Here is a 19989-nt window from a genome sequence, read left to right on the forward strand (position 1 = left end):
GTCTAGTGAGGAGGAACTGAAGGGTATCCTTATGAAGTGGGAAATTGATGGGATTGAAGGCCAATAAATCCCTGCATCCCTGAGTACTTAAGGAAGTGGCCCTAGAAATAGTGGATGCATTGGTGATCATTTTCCAACAGTCTGTTGACTGTGGATCAGTTCCTATGGACTGGAGGGTAGCTAATGAAACACCATTTTTTAAAAAAGGAGGGAGAGAAAACGGGTAATTTTCGACGAGTTAACCTGACATCAGTCGTGGGAAAATGTTGGAATCAATTATTAAAGATTAAATAGCAGCACATTTGGAAAGCAGTGACAGGATCGGTCCAAGTCAGCATGGATTTATGAAGGGGAAATCATGCTTGACAAATCTTCTGGAAATTTTTGAGGATGTAACCAGTAGAGTGTACAAGGGAGAACCAGTGGGTGTGGTGTATTTGGACTTTCAAAAGGCTTTTGACAAGGTCCCACACAAAATCAAAGCACTTGGTATTGGGGGTAATGTACTGACGTGGATAGAGAACTGGTTGGCAAACAGGAAGCAGAGAGTCGGGATAAACTCGTCCTTTTCAGAATGGCAGGCAGTGACTAATGGGGTGCTGCAGGGCTCAGTGCTGGGACCCCAGCTCTTTACAATATACATTAATGATTTAGATAAAGAAATTGAGTGTAATATCTCCAAGTTTGCAGACAACACGAAGCTGGGTTGCGGTGTGAGCTGTGAGAAGGACGCTAAAGGGCTGCAGGGTGACTTGGCCAGGTTAGGTGAGTGGGTAACTGCATGGCAGATGCAGTATAATGTGGATAAATGTGAGGTTATCCACTTTGGGGGCAAAAACACAAAGGCAGAATATTATCTGAATGGTGGCAGATTAGAGGAGGTGCAACGAGACCTGGGTGTCATGGTACATCAGTCATTGAAGGTTGGCATGCAGGTACAGCAGGCTGTGAAGAAGGCAAATGGTATGTTGGCCTTCATAGCTAGGGGATTTGAGTATAAGAGAGGGAGGTCTTACTGCAGTTGTATAGGGCCTTGGTGAAGCCTCACCGGGAATATTCAGTTTTGGTCGTCTCATCTGAGGAAGGACGTTCTTGCTATTGAGGGAGTGCAGCGGAGGTTCACCAGACTCATTCACAGGATGGTGGGACTGACATATGAGGAGAGACTGGATCAACTGGATCTTTTATACACTGGAGTTTAGGAGGATGAGAGGGGATCTCAAAAACCTACAAGATTCTGACGGGACTGAACAGGTTAGATGCAGGAAGAATGTTCCCAATGATTGGGAAGTCCAGAACCAGGGGACACAGTCTTGGGATAAGGGGTAGGCCATTTAGGACTGTGATGAGGAGAAACTTCTTCACTGAGTTGTTAACCTGTAGAATTCCCTACCGCAGAGTTGTTGATGCCAGTTCATTGGATATATTCAAAGGGAGTTAGATATGGCCCTTACGGCTAAAGGAATCAAGGGGTATGGAGAGAAAGCAGGAAAGGGGTACTGAGGTGAATGATCAGCCATGATCTTATTGAATGGTGGTGCAGGCTTGAAGGGCCGAATGGCCTACCCCTGCACCTAATCTCTGTTTCTGTTACCTGCAAAATTTGGCAGATGAAGTATAATGTGGGAAAATGTGAGGTTATTCACTTGCTGGAAAAATAAAAAAGGAAATATAAAATGCTCTGATGCAGAGGGATCTGGAGGGTCCTTGTACATAAAACTCAGTTAGCATGCAGGTACAGCAAATGGAATGTTCCCCCCTTATTGCAAGGGGGATGGAGTATAAAAGTAAGGAAGTCCTGCTCCAACTGTACAGGACGTTGAGACCTGGAGTACTACGTATAGTATTGGTCTCTTTATTTAAGGAGGGATATACTTGCATTGGAGGCAATTCAGAGAAGGTTCACGAAGTTGATTCCGGAGATAAAGGCGTTGTCATATGAAGAAAGGTTGGGCCTATACTCATTGGACTTTAGAAGAATGAGAGGTGATCTTATTGAAACGTATAACATTCTGAGAGGGCTTGACCGGGTAGATGCAGAGAGGATATTTCCCCTCATGGGGGAATCTTGAACTAGGGGACATCATTTCAGAATAAGGGATCACCCATTTAAAACCAAAATGAGAGAGAATTTCTTGAGAGTTGTGAATCTTTGAAATTCTCTATCCCAGAGAGCTGTGGAGACTGGGTCATTGAATATATTTAAGGTGGAGATAGACAGATTTTTCTAAGATAAGGGAGCCGAGGGTTAAGGGAGAGGGAAGTGGAGTTGAGGCCAAGATCAGATCAGCTGTGATATTGAATGGCAGAGCAGGCTTGATGGGCCAGATGGCCTACTCCTGCTATTAGTTCTTATGTTCATTAACATAGCTAAAGGAACTTAAGAACTGGTCCGAGCTGGGAACATACAGACTGTAGCAATTTTCTTGGGTGCATAATGGGCTTTTCAACCACTGCGTTCCCTAAATTTTGCAGATTTGTATGCATGGCCCTAATTAACCCCATTCACTGCAGGGAATTTGAGTAGCTCTTTCAGGTTTATCGGCTAGCCAACACAGTGTTAGGAATGCACTCCTTGCAGTAACTTTGCATCACCCCCCCTCCCCCCCACCTCATAAATTTCTGAATTCATTCTAGTCTCCTCTTCCAACCCACCCCCAGGGAAAAGAAAAACTGGCTTACAAGCTTCAGTCCTGGGAAAGCATTTCTGTAAAGCTGCCATGGGAAGGAAAATTAATCCTCAATTGTCCCGATCCTCGCGCTTCCCTTCTCTGCCCCTACATTACTTTCATATCCGTGCACCCCATCTGCTACAACCAAACCTCACAATCCATCTCCCATTGTTTTCAGAGACACACAATGCTCCATATCCAGAATCTGTAACCCCCATTCCTAATGCTCCCATATCCCACCTCCAACTATCTCTCCTTCACAAGACCTCCCATATATTCACACTTGGCACTCAACAACAATAACACCATAAATCAGCCACCATGATTTTATATTGTACACTGCGTAGCATAAAACTAAGCATCCTCCATTTATCACAAGCATTGTTAGTGTCCTAGTGTATGTTAACTTACAATTTTTGATCATTTTATGATGCGCCATAAGAACTGTACAGAATAGGCAATTGCTATTGGGCCCAACATCTGTAACCTTTTATTAAAAGAAACAGTAGCTCTGGCCCATCTTCTGCTTCATGGCTTATTCTACAGCTTTATTACCCTTTCAATTGGAGTCCCACATGACTTCCCTTAATATTAACTTCCAAATGTTTAATTTGCACCCTGTGGTGTTTGAACCTGTTTCCATTATGCTCAAAAGCAAAGGAGCTTCTGTCGACTTCACGTTTTTTTCAAATTTAATCCAATTTCGTTCCAGATCAACTCTAACGCCAAAGATCACTTTGCGCCAATGTGTTTGATCTTAGGCCAAAAGGCCGAGAGGCGAAGTTGCACCGTTCCTGGAAATATTGCAATACCAGGTCGGTGCATGGAGTGGACGGGGCATGCCCCTGATCCAGCTCCCTGTCCAAAAATCAATTCAATATCATGTCCCCATAGGGGATATTAAACTGATGAGAACAGATACTACACTTGATCTTAGCCAAAAGCCACGGTTGCAATATCAGAAGTTATCTAACCTAAATTGTTAAACTAGTTAATGTATTCAGTGAAGAGTGTCGAGAAGAGCATGGCAAGCACTTGAGTCAGTGTGTGTGTGTGTATATAATAAGATAAGATGGTTGATTACTGGCCAGGCTAATTGTATAAAAAATTGACAGCTGGAGTACAATGTGGGAAAATTAGATTAACCACTTTAGCAGAAAAAATAGAAAAGCAAATTATAATTTAAATGGAGAAAAATTGCAAAGTGCTGCAATACAGAGGGACCTTGTGCATGAAACAGTTAGTACAGATTGAATCTCACTTATCTGGAACCTGGCCTGTGTCGAATAAGGGATTTTGCCAGATATGGGAGGTCAGCGGCCTGAGGGCGGGATGGCAGCCCGAAGTTGGGGGAGGGGGGTGGTGGGTGTGGAGGAGGTCGCTGCCCCGCGCCCCCGGAATCATGCCGGACAAGGGGTGGTGCCAGATAAGGGAGGTCCAACCTATATGCAGGTAGAGCAAGTAATCAGGAAGGCAAATGGAATATTGGCCTTTATTGCAAGGGGAATAGAGTATAAAAGCAAAGAAGTCCTGCTACAACTGTACAGGGTATTGGTAAGGCCACACCTAGAGTACTGCGTACAGTTTTGGTCTCCGTATTTAAGGAAGTGTTGATACGGATTCTTTTCACTCAATCTGTCTCAGCGAAAACACTGACACGAACACCAAGTTACTCTGAGTTATACTTTATTAATGCGACATCGATGCTGGCTTGTCTTCACCAGGGAGTTCCGACTCTCCGGGAGTCAGTTATCCCTCGCAAGACAAGCCAAAAGTTCGTACAAACATACAATAGTTATACATTTTCCAGACAATACACAGTCAACTGACACTTGGCTTGCCCAATCCCTGTCTCTCCGTTCTTCATTCTGGGCCAATAGGGCTTTTCTGCTGCACACGGTTCGGCAGACACAGCCCACCTCACTTTAGTTTCTTCCTCCTCTGCACTCGAGACTATGTTCACAATATATCGGTAAGGCACCATCTGGTTCTGCTACACCGTTCTTCCCTTTTTCCTATCTTGTTATCTGCACCACATTTGAGCTGGTTCACACTGACTTAGCACCCCAACTGGTGACCAAAGTCTGTGGACACATGGCATTTTATTATGTTCAATCCCTTATACATATTTCACATTCTTTCAACATTCCTCTATACTTTCTCACATTCTCAGAAGAATATACTTGCATTGGAGGCTGTTCCGAAAAAGTTCAATCGGTTGATTCTGGAGATGAGGGGGTTGACTTATGAAGATAGGTTGGGCCTATACACATTGGATTTCAGAAGAATAGGAGGTGATCTTATCGAAACATACAAGATAATGAGGGGGCTTGACAAAATGTATGCAGAGAGGATATTTCCACTCCTAGGGGTAACTAAAACTAGGGGACATAGTCTCAGAATAAGGGGCCACATTTAAAACCGGAGGAATTTCTTCTATTGGAGGGTTGTAAATCTGTGGAATTCTCTGTCCCCGAGAGCTGTGTGGCCTGGGTCATTGAATATATTTAAAGTGGAGATCCAGATTTTTGGGCAACAAGGGAATAAAGGGGCTTTGGGGAGCGGGCAGGGAAGTGGAGCCGAATCCACAATCAGATCGGCCATGGTCTTATTAAATGGTGGAGCAGGCTCGAGGAGCCAAATGGCCTACTCCTACTCCTATTATGTTCTTGTGTTCTTAAGTCATTGTTCACCTTGCCAACTCCTTGGTTGTAATGTTTTAAAAGGATCTAATATTTAATCCCCATTCTAGCAGCAGCAGTGTTGGGCCCTTGGTGATAGCCCTACATCTGCAATAGGAAGTGCACTGTGGTTTCTTCATAAGCTGCTTCTCGAACAAGGATGTCTTGCTTCCACGCCAAAAGGCTATACTCCAACTGTTAACAGTTTCATTCACTGCAGGATTTAAGTGCAAGTGGCAATGTTGTGAAATTCACAAGTTTCCCTACATTACAGTCACTTCATTTCTAAATGTACTTCAATGGCTGTAAAAGTGCTTGTATAAATGCAAGCTATTTTTTCTTAATCTGTGTGCCACTATATTGTGGAACCTCTACTTGTGGACTGACTTCTGGGGAATTTGTGTAGTCACATGACTACTGTCACACTACAGAACTACTGTGATATTTGACACCGGTATTGTAAATACTTGATTATAAGCACTGCTCAGATACTCATTGAATATGTAATGTCTCAGATTATTGTAATGTAAAACTTAAGCACTGCTTATGCAGATACACATAATTTGGGCCAAAGTAACTTGATCCACTGGTTCTGTTGGATTGACGCTCTTGTGACTTCTCTCCTCCCCCACCCCCTCCCACCTTTTTAACACCCAGGATCTATGCACATAGGGGGTTGTGGATGTTCAGCTCTCTCTTGTACTTCATTTTATTCTTGTTACTCAACATTTGGCTGGTGGTCCACAGTGGTGACTGGGAAGTTACACCACTGAGATCTCTATAGAGCTGCCTGTGTAGCTTGGAATTGAGCTGCAACCCATTAATAACTGGTCCAAATAATTATGCCATTTCCTAGATACCTGATGGGTACCAGCTTTGCTTGCAAGGACATCAAGATAACCCTTCCACCACAAAGAGACAACTTTTTCTCGAGCACAGCATAAAATGTAAGGCAGTTGTGAAGCTATGAATAGTCTCTGAAAAATGCACTGGCAACTAGTGACTCCCTCCTCAGATTTCCTGATTTCTAACCATGGGCTAAGCAGTGGATGTGACCAGAGGGTCTGTGGGATTCCAGTTCACTGCATCTGCTGTTTAATTTATAATTAGCGATGCTGTTTTTATAAATTGACGTTCCTTTCTTTATCTGCAATCCTCCTCGAAGATTTATTTTTCAAATGGTAAACATTCCTCCTCCCACTCCTTCCCTAAAGCTGAGGCCGTGCATCCTTCTTGAATAAAAAATATACATTAAGCACCTTGGGATGTTTTAACCATGTTAAAGGCTCGATATAAAAGCAAGTTATGATGACCCTTCTGGGCTTCTGCCAGTGAAGCTCTGATCCAGATGATGTATGTTGTGTATCTGTAAAGCGCATTCCCTGAAGCCCTAAGGGATCCCAGCATCCCTTGGGAGCACTGTATATAAGCCGGCCCCTAAGGCCTGTTCCTCACTCTGGAGTGTCTTAATAAAGACTGAGGTCACTGTTACTTTAACCTCCCTGTGTGCAATCTCATCTATGTTAGGAACACAATGTACACGTGCTTTCTGCTCTAGTAACATTTTTAAACTGATGAAACTTGTTGATGGTCTTGGTTTCTTTGAATTTGACATCATCTGCATACAAGTAGTTAGTGTAGTTCTACTTCTGTCTACCTGATGTAAGTGTTAAAGCAAGTGGTAGCTCTGTAGCTACAGCAGGATCAAGTGTGGGCAACCGATTGGATCTCTGCCTGGAGATTGAGTGTTGTAACTTTATCCACTTCAGAAGTGATCCCTTGGCTGAACGCCAGTCCAATTCCATCAAATCTAATTCTGGTTGCTCAGGAAGCTGTATTAATATGGCTATTGGCCAGTCTACAAACATTCAAGTATCTCTGAACAACTTGATAAAGGTGGACTAATGGCTAAATGGCATGACAAAATTGAGGATGTTGCTCTTTTTCAGAGGATCCATAATTAGATCTGTTATCCTTAAATAAAGGCAGTGTTTGTATGTCAGTGTGATGTAGTAATGCACCAGACTCCATCATGTCGGCGGCAGTCGGGAGCAGCGTCGGAGGTGCGTGGAGAGGCCTATAAAAGGCATAGCAGGGAGTCCGGGGCCCAGCGTCGGGAGCAGCGTTGGAGGTGTGTGGAGAGGCCTATAAAAGGCACAGCAGGGAGTCCGGGGCCCAGCGTCGGCGGCAGTCGGGAGCAGCGTCGGAGGTGTGTGGAGAGGCCTATAAAAGGCACAGCAGGGAGTCCGGGGCCCAGCGTCGGCGGCAGTCGGGAGCAGTGTCGGAGGTCCGTTGGTGAGGCCTATAAAAGGCGAGCCGGTGCAGCTACAGGGAGAAGGCAAAAAAGGAGAAAGAAACAAAGGTGACGTCACAGCCAAGGGGGTAAGTGATTGGTGAGTAGTTTTTCTTTTTTCTCCAACAGTGAGTAAACTTTAGCATTATTGTTGCTTATCTAAGGGTTAAGTCATGGCAGGACAGCTCGGTCACGTGTTATGCTCCTCCTGTACCATGTGGGAACTCACGGACGACGCCAGTGTTCCTGACTACGTGTGCGGGAAGTGTATCCGCCTCCAGCTCCTGACGGACCGCGTTGCGGAGTTGGAGCTGAGGGTGGATTCACTCTGGAGCATACACGATGCTGAGAATGACGTGAGTAGCACATGTAGCGAGTTGGTCTTACCGCAGGTAAAGGGTCCACAGCCAGCTAGGGAATGGAAGACCAGTAGGAAGAGCAGTGCAAGGAAGGTAGTGCAGGGATCCCCTGTGGTCATCTCCCTGCAAAACAGATACACTGCTTTGAGTACTGTTGAGGGGTATGATTCATCAGGGGAGGGCAGCAGCAGCCGCCAAGTTCATGGCACCGTGGCTGGCTCTGTTGCACAGGAGGGCAGGAAAAAGAGTGGGAGAGCGATAGTGATAGGGGATTCAATTGTAAGGGGAATAGATGGGCGTTTCTGCAGCCGCAACCGAGACTCCAGGATGGTATGTTGCCTTCCTGGTGCAAGGGTCAAGGATGTCTCGGAGCGGGTGCAGGACATTCTAAAAAGGGAGGGAGAACAGCCAGTTGTCGTGGTGCACATTGGTACCAACGACATAGGTAAAAAAAAAAAAGGGATGAGGTCCTACGAAATGAATTTAAGGAGCTAGGAGCTAAATTAAAAAGTAGGACCTCAAAAGTAGTAACCTCGGGATTGCTACCAGTGCCACGTGATAGTCAGAGTAGGAATCGCAGGATAGCGCAGATGAATACGTGGCTTGAGCAGTGGTGCAGCAGGGGGGGATTCAAATTCCTGGGGCATTGGAACCGGTTCTGGGGGAGGTGGGACCAGTACAAACCGGATGGTCTGCACCTGGGCAGGACCGGAACCAATGTCCAAGGGGGCATGTTTGCTAGTGCTGTTGGGGAGGAGTTAAACTAATATGGCAGGAGGTTGGGAACCAATGCAGGGAGACAGAGGGAAACAAAAAGGAGACAAAAGCAAAAGACAGAAAGGAGATGAGGAAAAGTAGAGGGCAGAGAAACCAAAGGCAAAGAACAAAAAGGGCCACTACAGCAAAATTATAAAAGGACAAAGGGTATTAAAAAAACAAGCCTGAAGGCTTTGTGTCTTGATGCAAGGAGTATCCGTAATAAGGTGGATGAATTAACTGTGCAAATAGATGTTAACAAATATGATGTGATTGGGATTACAGAGACGTGGCTCCAGGATGATCAGGGCTGGGAACTCAACATCCAGAGGTATTCAACAGTCAGGAAGGATAGAATAAAAGGAAAAGGAGGTGGGGTAGCATTGCTGGTTAAAGAGGAGATTAATGCAATAGTTAGGAAGGACATTAGCTTGGATGATGTGGAATCTATATGGGTAGAGCTGCAGAACACCAAAGGGCAAAAAACGTTATTGGGAGTTGTGTACAGACCTCCAAACAGTAGTAGTGATGTTGGGGAGGGCATCAAACAGGAAATTAGGGGTGCATGCAATAAAGGTGCAACAGTTATAATGGGTGACTTTAATATGCACATAGATTGGGCTAACCAAACTGGAAGCAATACGGTGGAGGAGGATTTCCTGGGGTGCATAAGGGATGGTTTTCTAGACCAATATGTCGAGGAACCAACTAGGGGGGAGGCCATCTTAGACTGGGTGTTGTGCAATCTCGTTGTGCGAGGCCCCTTGGGGAAGAGTGACCATAATATGGTGGAAGTCTGCATTAGGATGGAGAATGAAACAGTTAATTCAGAGACCATGGTCCAGAACTTAAAGAAGGCTAACTTTGAAGTTATGAGGTGTGAATTGGCTAGGATAGATTGGCGAATAATACTTAAGGGGTTGACTGTGGATGGGCAATGGCAGACATTTAGAGACCGCATGGATGAATTACAACAATTGTACATTCCTGTCTGGCGTAAAAATAAAAAAGGGAAGGTGGCTCAACTGTGGCTATCAAGGGAAATCAGGGATAGTATTAAAGCCAAGGAAGTGGCATACAAATTGGCCAGAAATAGCAGCGAACCCGGGGACTGGGAAAAATTTAGAACTCGGTAGAGGAGGACAAAGGGTTTGATTAGGGCAGAGAAAATGGAGTACGAGAAGAAGCTTGCAGGGAACATTAAGACGGATTGCAAAAGTTTCTATAGATATGTAAAGAGAAAAAGTTAGTAAAGACAAATGTAGGTCCCCTGCAGTCAGAATCAGTGGAAGTCATAACGGGGAACAAAGAAATGGCGGACCAATTGAACAAGTACTTTGGTTCAGTATTCACTAAGGAGGACACAAACAACCTTCCGGGTATAAAAGGGGTCGGAGGAACTGAGGGAAATCCTTATTAGTCGGGAAATTGTGTTGGGGAAATTGATGGGATTGAAGGCTGATAAATCCCCAGGGCCTGATGGACTGCATCCCAGAGTACTTAAGGAGATGGCCTTGGAAATAGCGGATGCATTGATAGTCATTTTCCAACATTCCATTGACTCTGGATCAGTTCCTATCGAGTGGAGGGTAGCCAATGTAACCCCACTTTTTAAAAAAGGAGGGAGAGAGAAAACGGAATTATAGACCGGTCAGCCTGACATCAGTAGTGGGTAAAATGATGGAATCAATTATTAAGGATGTCATAGCAGTGCATTTGGAAAGAGGTGATATGATAGGTCCAAGTCAGCATGGATTTGTGAAAGGGAAATCATGCTTGACAAATCTTCTGGAATTTTTTGAGGATGTTTCCAGTAGAGTGGACAAGGGAGAACCAGTTGATGTGGTATATTTGGACTTTCAGAAGGCTTTCGACAAGGTCCCACACAAGAGATTAATGTGCAAAGTTAAAGCACATGGGATTGGGGGTAGTGTGCTGACATGGATTGAGAACTGGTTGGCAGACAGGAAGCAAAGAGTAGGAGTAAATGGGGACTTTTCAGAATGGCAGGCAGTGACTAGTGGGGTACTGCAAGGTTCTGTGCTGGGGCACCAGCTGTTTACACTACATTAATGATTTAGACGAGGGGATTAAATGTAGTATCTCCAAATTTGCGGATGACACTAAGTTGGGTGGCAGTGTGAGCTGCGAGGAGGATGCTATGAAGCTGCAGAGCGACTTGGATAGGTTAGGTGAGTGGGCAAATGCATGGCAGATGAAGTATAATGTGGATAAATGTGAGGTTATCCACTTTGGTGGTGGTAACAGAGAGACAGACTATTATCTGAATGGTGACAGATTAGGAAAAGGGGAGGTGCAACGAGACCTTGGTGTCATGGTACATCAGTCATTGAAGGTTGGCATGCAGGTGCAGCAGGCGGTTAAGAAAGCAAATGGCATGTTGGCCTTCATAGCGAGGGGATTTGAGTACAGGGGCAGGGAGGTGTTGCTACAGTTGTACAGGGCCTTGGTGAGGCCACACCTGGAGTATTGTGTACAGTTTTGGTCTCCTAACCTGAGGAAGGACATTCTTGCTATTGAGGGAGTGCAGCGAAGGTTCACCAGACTGATTCCCGGGATGGCGGGACTGACCTATCAAGAAAGACTGGATCAACTGGGCTTGTATTCACTGGAGTTCAGAAGAATGAGAGGGGATCTCATAGAAACGTTTAAAATTCTGATGGGTTTCGACAGGTTAAATGCAGGAAGAATGTTCCCAATGTTGGGGAAGTCCAGAACCAGGGGTCACAGTCTAAGGTTAAGGGGTAAGCCATTTAGGACCGAGATGAGGAGAAACTTCTTCACCCAGAGAGTGGTGAACCTGTGGAATTCTCTACCACAGAAAGTTGTTGAGGCCAATTTACTAAATATATTCAAAAAGGAGTTAGATGAAGTCCTTACTACTCGGGGGATCAAGGGGTATGGTGAGAAAGTAGGAATGGGGTACTGAAGTTGCCTGTTCAGCCATGAACTCATTGAATGGCGGTGCAGGCTAGAAGGGCCGAATGGCCTACTCCTGCACCTATTTTCTATGTTTCTATGCCATCACAAGTATAGCTGATTATTATGGATGTAAAACAGCATCTCTGGTCACTGGGGTTAGATCAAGCCCTGTGCTCTACTTCTATGCTTTTTTTTTTCTTGAGACAACTTCTGCTTTTAAGTTTCACATCTCCAGTGATGCTATTTCCGGAGTTGGAGATATTTTATAGCTTATCCTGCAGTCTGAGTATCTGTTCAAATACATCACAGCAAACCATTTGCTTCCAAAACCTAGTCCTATTGACTAAATTTCTTGTCACTTATGAATACAGCCATCCTGTGATTTAAAAATAGCTGGTCCTGCTGATAAGGGGAAGACACTAGTTTAGGACTTTGAGGGTAAGGAGTTTACTGGAATGTTACCATTCAAGTCAAGTACGCAATATGTCGCAAATACCTCTTTTTGGTTGATATTACATAATTGAATTTCTCTAATTTGGGCTGAAAATGTGATAGTGTGCATGAGTAGAGAGAGTAGTTCTGAAGTTCTGTTCCATCAACAAAATGTGTCTTTGTGCAGGGGGTTTCACCCTAAACTTTCTGCCCCTGAATGGGTGATGATGGCGCATACACTTTACAATTCATCTTGGCCGTTGAGTCTGTGTACAGTTGAATTATTTTTTAAAGCCTTTGTGATTTTGATGGTTGTTAAGGAGGGTACTAATCTAGGATTTTTTAGATGGACGGCCTTCATGTGTATGACTAGAATGGTAAGCAGCCAATTTGATTTTGGGGATATCTTGTTGCGCTTGCTTTAACATTCAATTATAAACGTTTGTGGCGGAGGAGCAGTGAGAGATCGTGGCTGAGGTGCGGCAAATGAGTAAGGGGGCCAGAAGAGCCCACGGTCCAGGGGCAACACTGGCCAGCCCACACTGCGATATGTGTGTGCACTAGGTCCGTGCAACAGAGCAGGTCTCCAGTTGTCCTGGTTAACTAGCTACTGGATAAAGTCCTCACTCTGTCAAGCCTGTGTGGTGACTGATGTGCAATGGCCACCACATGTTTTTTTTAAAATCCATGCACAGTCATCTTCCAGCCCTTCAATTGGCATTCAAGACTAGAATATTGGTCCTTCATTGAAACATCCATGAACTCATCCCTTTTGGTGTGGAAGCAAGTCATCCTCGTTCGAGACACCGCCTATGATCTATGGTTCTCTATCTACTGCACTAAATATATATAATTTTTTTGTTTTGTGCAGGAGGATTTTACCCTTAAACTAGCCCATAATGTAAAATTACAGCTTCTAACAATATTAGCAGTAGCTGGGAAACTGCTATTGCCATTTTGTGTTGCACGCAATGCCAGTAGGAGGAAAGAATTGCATTAAAATAGGAGTGAAGTCAAATTTTAGAATGACTATTGTACAAATGAGTGATCCACTGTACTGCACAATTTATCTGCTTTTATACTTGGTTATGATTGACTTTTTTAATTCCACAGGCTGTCCGGGAAAGAAGTTTAGCCAAGCAGGCATCAAATTCGGTGATGGATGCCAGATGCAAGTCAGTGGATCCAGAGAATGTAAGAACCGTGTTAAAGCTTGAGTCATTCAGTCCTTGAAGAACATGCATAACAGCTCATGAGATTATTTGTCAGAATAATTTCACTGCTCTATTTTAGCTCCCTATAGTCATTCAGTAACTGATAAGTGTACACATTCGGTGGAATCCAAATTAAATGTGGGGAGTGTGAATTTTTAAAACAAACTATTATCAAGCATTATACCTAATTAATCCAAATTTGTTTTTGTCCATTTGCTGAATGTTAATTTCTGAATTTTAGTGTCAAGGGAATAATAGAAAGTTAAGATGGTAGAGGTAACTGACATATAACATTGAGCCTGATGGTATGAAATGATCCAAGTCGACCTGTGTCGTTGACTGTTATTAACCCTCGGGCTAGTCATTTCTCCAATAGTTGCCTTGCATTGTTCTCAAACTTGATGCCCTTTATGTCCAATTCACTAACTTCAATATTCGTTTGTATTCTATAATTTTCATTTTTTTAAATTAAACATAATTGTTTGACACTCTGACTTAAGTCCAATACTCCCTCTTCAAATCTTTAAGAACAGCAAATCATTTTCTCCATAGAATAGCTGTAATATGTAATCTGAGTGTGATTCCTAGTTATATAATAAGTTGTGTATAGTAAGCAGCAAGCCTCCAAACTTTAAAAAAAAAAAAATCTGTTTGATTTGGCTCCAATAACCGCTGTGTTGTTGAGTCAGTCAAAAATATAGACGGATCGTAAAAGCTCCAAGTCAAACTTGAGTTTTTCCAATTTCTTTGGAGGGCAATGTTTCCTCAACTGAATATAGAACTTTATATTTGTATTAAAGTAACCGCCAGTATTAAACATAAGTAATTCAGAAAAAGAACCTAAATTTATCCATAAAATTGATGTCTTTTTGGAAATCTATCCCAATAAGTTTTGACGTTGGAAGCCTACTATCGCATGGCGGAGGGGAGGGTTTGGAGCTTCGGTTTTGATGCTTTACCTCCCTGTCTCTATCACCTGGCGTCTATCTTGCAGTTCTTGATTTTCTTTACATTTCAAAAAGACACGTTTTGTCTTAACTGGATCTGAAAGGCTCTTCAATAGAAAAATGCATCTTTTTAACAAAAAAGGGTTTCCAACAAACATGGCGAATGCTGCTAGTCTAGCCACTCTGCAAAACAAATTCGTCATTTTTAAGTTTCTACTATACATCTGTGTTGAAAAAACGACAATCTTTTTTTGGAGGGGGGTGTGATAGGCAGGGGGCTGTTCACAGTTCTATATTTGCCATGTTATACTGAAGATGAATTCATATGCAGATAGATTGTTCTGTGGACTGAAGATCCAAACATTATGTCCCAAGCTCGCATTAAACATTTTTAATTTTCACAGCCTTGTAAATTGTGTTGCACTTTTTTTATTAACACTTTTTTTGTCTCCAGTTTACTAATGTTTTAATTGCTAGTTTCCTTAACTTGGAGCTGTATTTTTTTCTACTGTCAAAAGCATATTTCCAAGAAAATGTGGTCTTGTGTACGTATGAGTTTATTAAGCCTAGATATTTGCTTTACTGTATTGCCAATAAATTAATCACCTAGTGATCTGTTGAAATCTTAATTACCTTGCATCAATCCTGTATTGTTTTAACCTGCATGTTGCTACATATATTGTGCTTGTGTCTTACTATAAGACTGAAACTTCTAGCTTTTGCAGTTTGAGTTTTTGCCAGTTTCATGCCAGTTGATTTTGGCAGTGTTGAGGTACCGAAGTTGGTGTTGGTGCCCTGGGTTAGGAAGGAAAAATTGGCCACAGATTGCATTCTTTATCACCGTTAAGTGACCCTATGCTTGCTATGCTTGTATGGATGTCTGGCGTGGCTGTAATGCTTAGTCACATTACACATGAGTAATGGTTGTGTAGATAAGGTACTAGAGATTCTTAGTACCTGTCGAACCATCACCCAGTGAGTAGCCTTTAGATTGGAGCAGGGAGAAAATTATCCAGGAACGGCAAGTGTGGTTTTTAGAACAAAAAAGGGTTGATTTGCTTTAAAATGCTATCTACTAACATTTCTTTGATTCCTTCTTTCTGCAATCCATAGAAATATAGAAAATATGTGCAGGAGTAGGCATTTGGCCCTTCGAGCCATGCAACTTCAGTACCCCATTCCTGCTTTCTTGCCATACCCCTTGATCCCCCTAATAGTAAGGACTACATCTAACTCCTTTTTGAATATATTTAGTGAATTGGCCTCAACAACTTCCTGTGGTAGAGAATTCCAAAGGTTCACCACTCTCTGGGTGAAGAAGTTTTTCCTCATCTCGGTCCTGTTTCTATTGTATTTTTTTTCACATCTTGCTGTGTTTCTCCTAATGTAGAAATAAAATAAAGTAATATCTCTAAATTACACATTACACTGTTAGTGGTTTAGATGTTACATCTCCATGTCAATCTCCTCTTTCTCCACTCCCATCTATTTCTTTGACTTGGAGGGCAGGGCAAGTGACCTGCTTCCAGCCCTCTGCCAAGGTTGGTCTTGATCCAAATGTTGGAATGTGTGCAGGATTACCCAGGGGTAACTTGTCTTTCAGTTTATCCCTTATGGGAAAATTCCAAACTTATAATCTTTCCCCTGAAGGCATGACTAAGAGATGGTGTTGCACCCTGGAATGTTAGCATATGCCTGTTTAGTGCAGTGTTACCACAGTAACTCCTTGCATTTTCCAGAATTTCCATCATTTCTGGATTCTCAGCAGATATACCTGTGTAATTAGCTGCCGACTGTTACTTGTTCTCCTTTTACTCGGGTAATGGTAAATCTGGACACCATTCACTATCTTGTCGTGTGATTCTATTGTGATCTAAAGCGAGTGTATGCCGAGTTCATTGAGAAAAAACAATATTGAGAAACAATTTACAGAAATGTGTTGAGCTTGCAGCACACTGACTTGTAGGACTAAGCTGAGCATCTCCAGAATTTGAGTTTTGGCAAATCTGTTTCCAGAAGTGGACATTGTGCCACCCATGTTTACAGGGAAAAGGCTAGAGTTTAACATTTAGAAAGAAGTGCAGTTTATATAAAGGTGAGGCAGTTTAAACATCATTGTGTTCATCTGGTACATTTTGTGCTTTTAAATGCTCACTTGTCAATGTAGATTTAAGGACCAGGAAATAGAGACATCTGATAACTTTTTTTAATAGACACAGTAATGCAACCCACTGCATGCAGTTTCTGAGATCGATGTCAAATATTCACAGGCATAAAACTTATCAAGCCTAGTGAGCTGGCTTCTCTCCTCCACTCCGTCCTAAGTCAGAGTTCCTGATGTACAACAGTGTCCCCTATACTTAATAAAAACATAACATAAGAAATAGGAGCATGAGTCGGCCACGTGGTCCCTTGAGCCTGCTCCGCCATTTAATACAATCATGGCTGATCTGATCATGGACTCGGCTCCACTTCCCTGCCCACTCCCCATAACCCTTTATTCCCTTATCGCCCAAAAATCTGTTTATCTCTGCCTTAAATATATTCAATGACCCAGCCTCCACAGCTCTCTGGGGTGGAGAATTCCATAGATTTACGACCCTCACAGAAGAAATTCCTCCTCATCTCAGTTTTAAATGGGCAGCCCCTTATTCTGAGACTATGTCCCCTAGTTTTAGTTTCCCCTATGAGTGGAAATATCTTCTCTGCATCCACCTTTTCGAGCCCCCTCATTATCGTGTATGTTTTGATAAGATCACACCTCACTCTTAATTCCAATGTGTATAGGCCCAACCTATTCAATCTATCTTTAAGTCAACCCCCTCCTCTCCGGAATCAACCGAGTGAACCTGCTCTGAACAGCATATAATACAAGTATTTCCTTCCTTAAATACGGAGACCAAAACTGTACGCAGTACTCTTGGTGTGGCCTTACCAACACCCTGTACAGTTGTAGCAGGACTTCTCTGCTTTTAGACGCTACCTCCCTTAGAATTAAGGTCAACATTCCATTGGCCTTCCTGATTAATTGCTGTACCTGCATTTTGAGTTTCATGCACAAGGATCCTGAGGTCCCTCTGTACTGCAGCACTTGTATGGTTAACTACTGTGTCCAATGCACCTTCTGTGTACATGATAGATCAGCTTGTTTAGTGGTTGTCAGTTGCTATCATTCAATCCATGTGTCAATTACTTGTCTTTTAGGTTTATTACACTTTGGCTATTCCTGCACACAGGAGTGTTTATTAGTTTCGCTGTAGCCTTTAATCCTTCATCTCCTCTGATCTTTATTGCCAAGGGAGTTATTGCCTATCTGCACTGGAGTTCACCTCAGCAATTGTGATTCCATTCTCATGCTCACCGCTGCTGTTCTGAAGAGCCTGCCTGGTACATCTGTGTGAAGTATGTTTTAACCGAACAGTCCTCCAGCACTCTATAGCTCTACTACCTACTGTAACTTATTCTATTAATCTATATATGGCTACCTACCCTTGCACTTGTTCAAGGATCTCCTATACAGAATGATGCTAAAAATGATACAGTTCAGTGAGTTCTGATGACGCTCTAGCTTGGGTTGGTTGGAAAGTGTTTGATTTTTCTTTTGAAGTAAAATGATCATTGTGACTATGATGGTAGCTGTTTCTGTTGTGAGCAGGGGATTTAAAATCTAGATTGTTCACTGTAAAAGTTGTATGATGCGAATAAACTATATCCCCGTTCTTTAAAAAGCCTGCTACATTTGCTCAGCCAATGAGCCATGGTTAAACTGGGATTCTGTAAGTTTATTAAGCCAATTGGTGTTGCTTATTCATGAGTATCCCAATCGTGTCTCCAAATTTGATTTGTATTAATTTGCATAAATTCACTTCAAAACAAAAATCATCTCTGAAACTGGAATTGTCTGAAACACTGAGCTATTTATTGAGTGGCAAGTGATGAGTCCATCAGTTTCACTTTCAGGTTGATTGGGCATTGTCACGAGTCTTTGATTCAATCGTATTAATGTGCCTATTAAGTAGGAGGTAGAAATGTGTTTTTATTCAATGAGACTGTAAAGCCGGGTGAATTTAAAATGGACTCATAAGTTGACATTGAGGTTAGTCCAGCTGTTAATTTATTTTACAATGCTAGCAAGGTGATAATGCAGTACTTCTCTCTGATTCTAATCCTCTAGGACCTAGTAGACTGGAATAAACCATTGCTGTGGCAAGTTGGCCATTTGCGTGAGAAGTATGATGAATGGGTGCATCAACCAATAGATCGGCCCATTCGCCTCTTCTATTCAGATTTTGTAGAAGCCTGCTCAAAAACAGCCTGGTAAGAAACTGCAGTAGCTGCTTGCCTCATAATTTACAGATCTTTCCAATGGCTGAATTGCAATGTAATTGAACTAAAAATATATGTTTTGGATATAATTTTGGATGAAGCTTTTGATTACAGAAAACTGGATCGATATAGAAGACTGAATCAACGGTAAAATGTATAGATTACCAAGATATCCTTTATTTAAAATGGGAATTATCCCATGTGATATAATTTGAGTAAAGAATATTCCCATTGTTTCCACTAATCCCCTATATGTAATATGTAAAAGATTACACCACAAGAGGAAGCCACTCAGCCCACTAGGTTTGTGCAGGCTCTTTGCTTGAGAAAACCAAAAATAATTCCACTGCCCTGTTCTCTCCGGATAATCCTGTATCAAATGTTTACCTAATATTCCCATTAAAGATGCTGTGGGCTTTGCCCGAACCATTGCTGCTATTTTAGTTCCACAAAAACACTTTCTCAAACTAAAAATTGCTACAGCACATGCTTTTAATTAGTCTGTGCTCTGATTTGTGATGAACTGTATACCACGTATCCCAGTATTTTGTCAGCGGAGGACATGAAGAGCCATCAGTACTAGCATTAGCTTCTTGTGTGTCTGGTGTAAGTAAGAAATGAATATAGGTTTTGTAAAATGGGCTTTTCAAGCAGAAACCAGAATGTTACAGAAGTTATCATAGCTATCAATCTAATATTTTATGTCTCATTCTATTTTAGCATCTCATCCTGTCGATTGGCTTACGGTAATTGAGCAATGATGGATGTGTGATGTGGATGTAATTTATAATCAGAATCAGGAATGGTTGAATCATTTTATGTCCTGTTACATATTTAAGGATTTCATTTTTTGTGATCATTTAGATTCCTTTTAATATAAATACCCCTCTGACTACTGTTAACTTAGTTTCAATTGGAGTAAACAAACACATTTAAAAGTACTTGGAAGCTGTTACTATCTTATGTGGAAAGTGCCCAAACACACAGTTTACACAGGGTAATAGAGGCTGTTGGTGGATAATTGAACTTCTTGGAGCCAGATCTATTCCATCATAGAAAGATTTTGTAAAATTTCACATGGCAATTACACTTTATGAAAGCCCAGAAATAGTCATCGTACATGTGAGCTCTAAATAAAGGCAACAGTTGGCTGTACAAAGTGCAGTAGCTCCTCACAATAAGGATCTGATAGTGACCTATGAGGAATGAGCACTGCTTGTTGACTCACTAAGAAACTGGATAAAGCATCCCATTATCAATATTCCACTGGCTTTGATAGGGCTCCTAAACAATTTCATAGAGGGGTGTATATTTTACTTCGAAGAGTGATTCGATTGTATAGCTCCCCAAAAGCCATGCTACTAAG

The 19989-nt window shown here is 42.3% G+C and overlaps 1 protein-coding gene and 1 pseudogene across 1 annotated transcript in view; one reads left to right on the forward strand and one right to left on the reverse strand.

Moving 5' to 3' along the window:
- fa2h (fatty acid 2-hydroxylase) overlaps positions 1–19989 on the forward strand; it is a 134412-nt gene that overhangs the window by 97465 nt on the left and 16958 nt on the right. Inside the window, exons 2-3 of the mRNA XM_070897897.1 lie at positions 13250–13330; positions 18472–18614. Coding sequence (XP_070753998.1) covers positions 13250–13330; positions 18472–18614 — 224 coding nt within the window. The remainder of the gene's footprint in view (positions 1–13249; positions 13331–18471; positions 18615–19989) is intronic.
- LOC139279077 (U2 spliceosomal RNA) lies at positions 3451–3629 on the reverse strand (annotated as a pseudogene).

The sequence above is a fragment of the Pristiophorus japonicus genome, chromosome 13 (genome assembly GCF_044704955.1).
Source record: "Pristiophorus japonicus isolate sPriJap1 chromosome 13, sPriJap1.hap1, whole genome shotgun sequence".
NCBI classification, from domain to species: Eukaryota; Metazoa; Chordata; class Chondrichthyes; family Pristiophoridae; genus Pristiophorus; species Pristiophorus japonicus.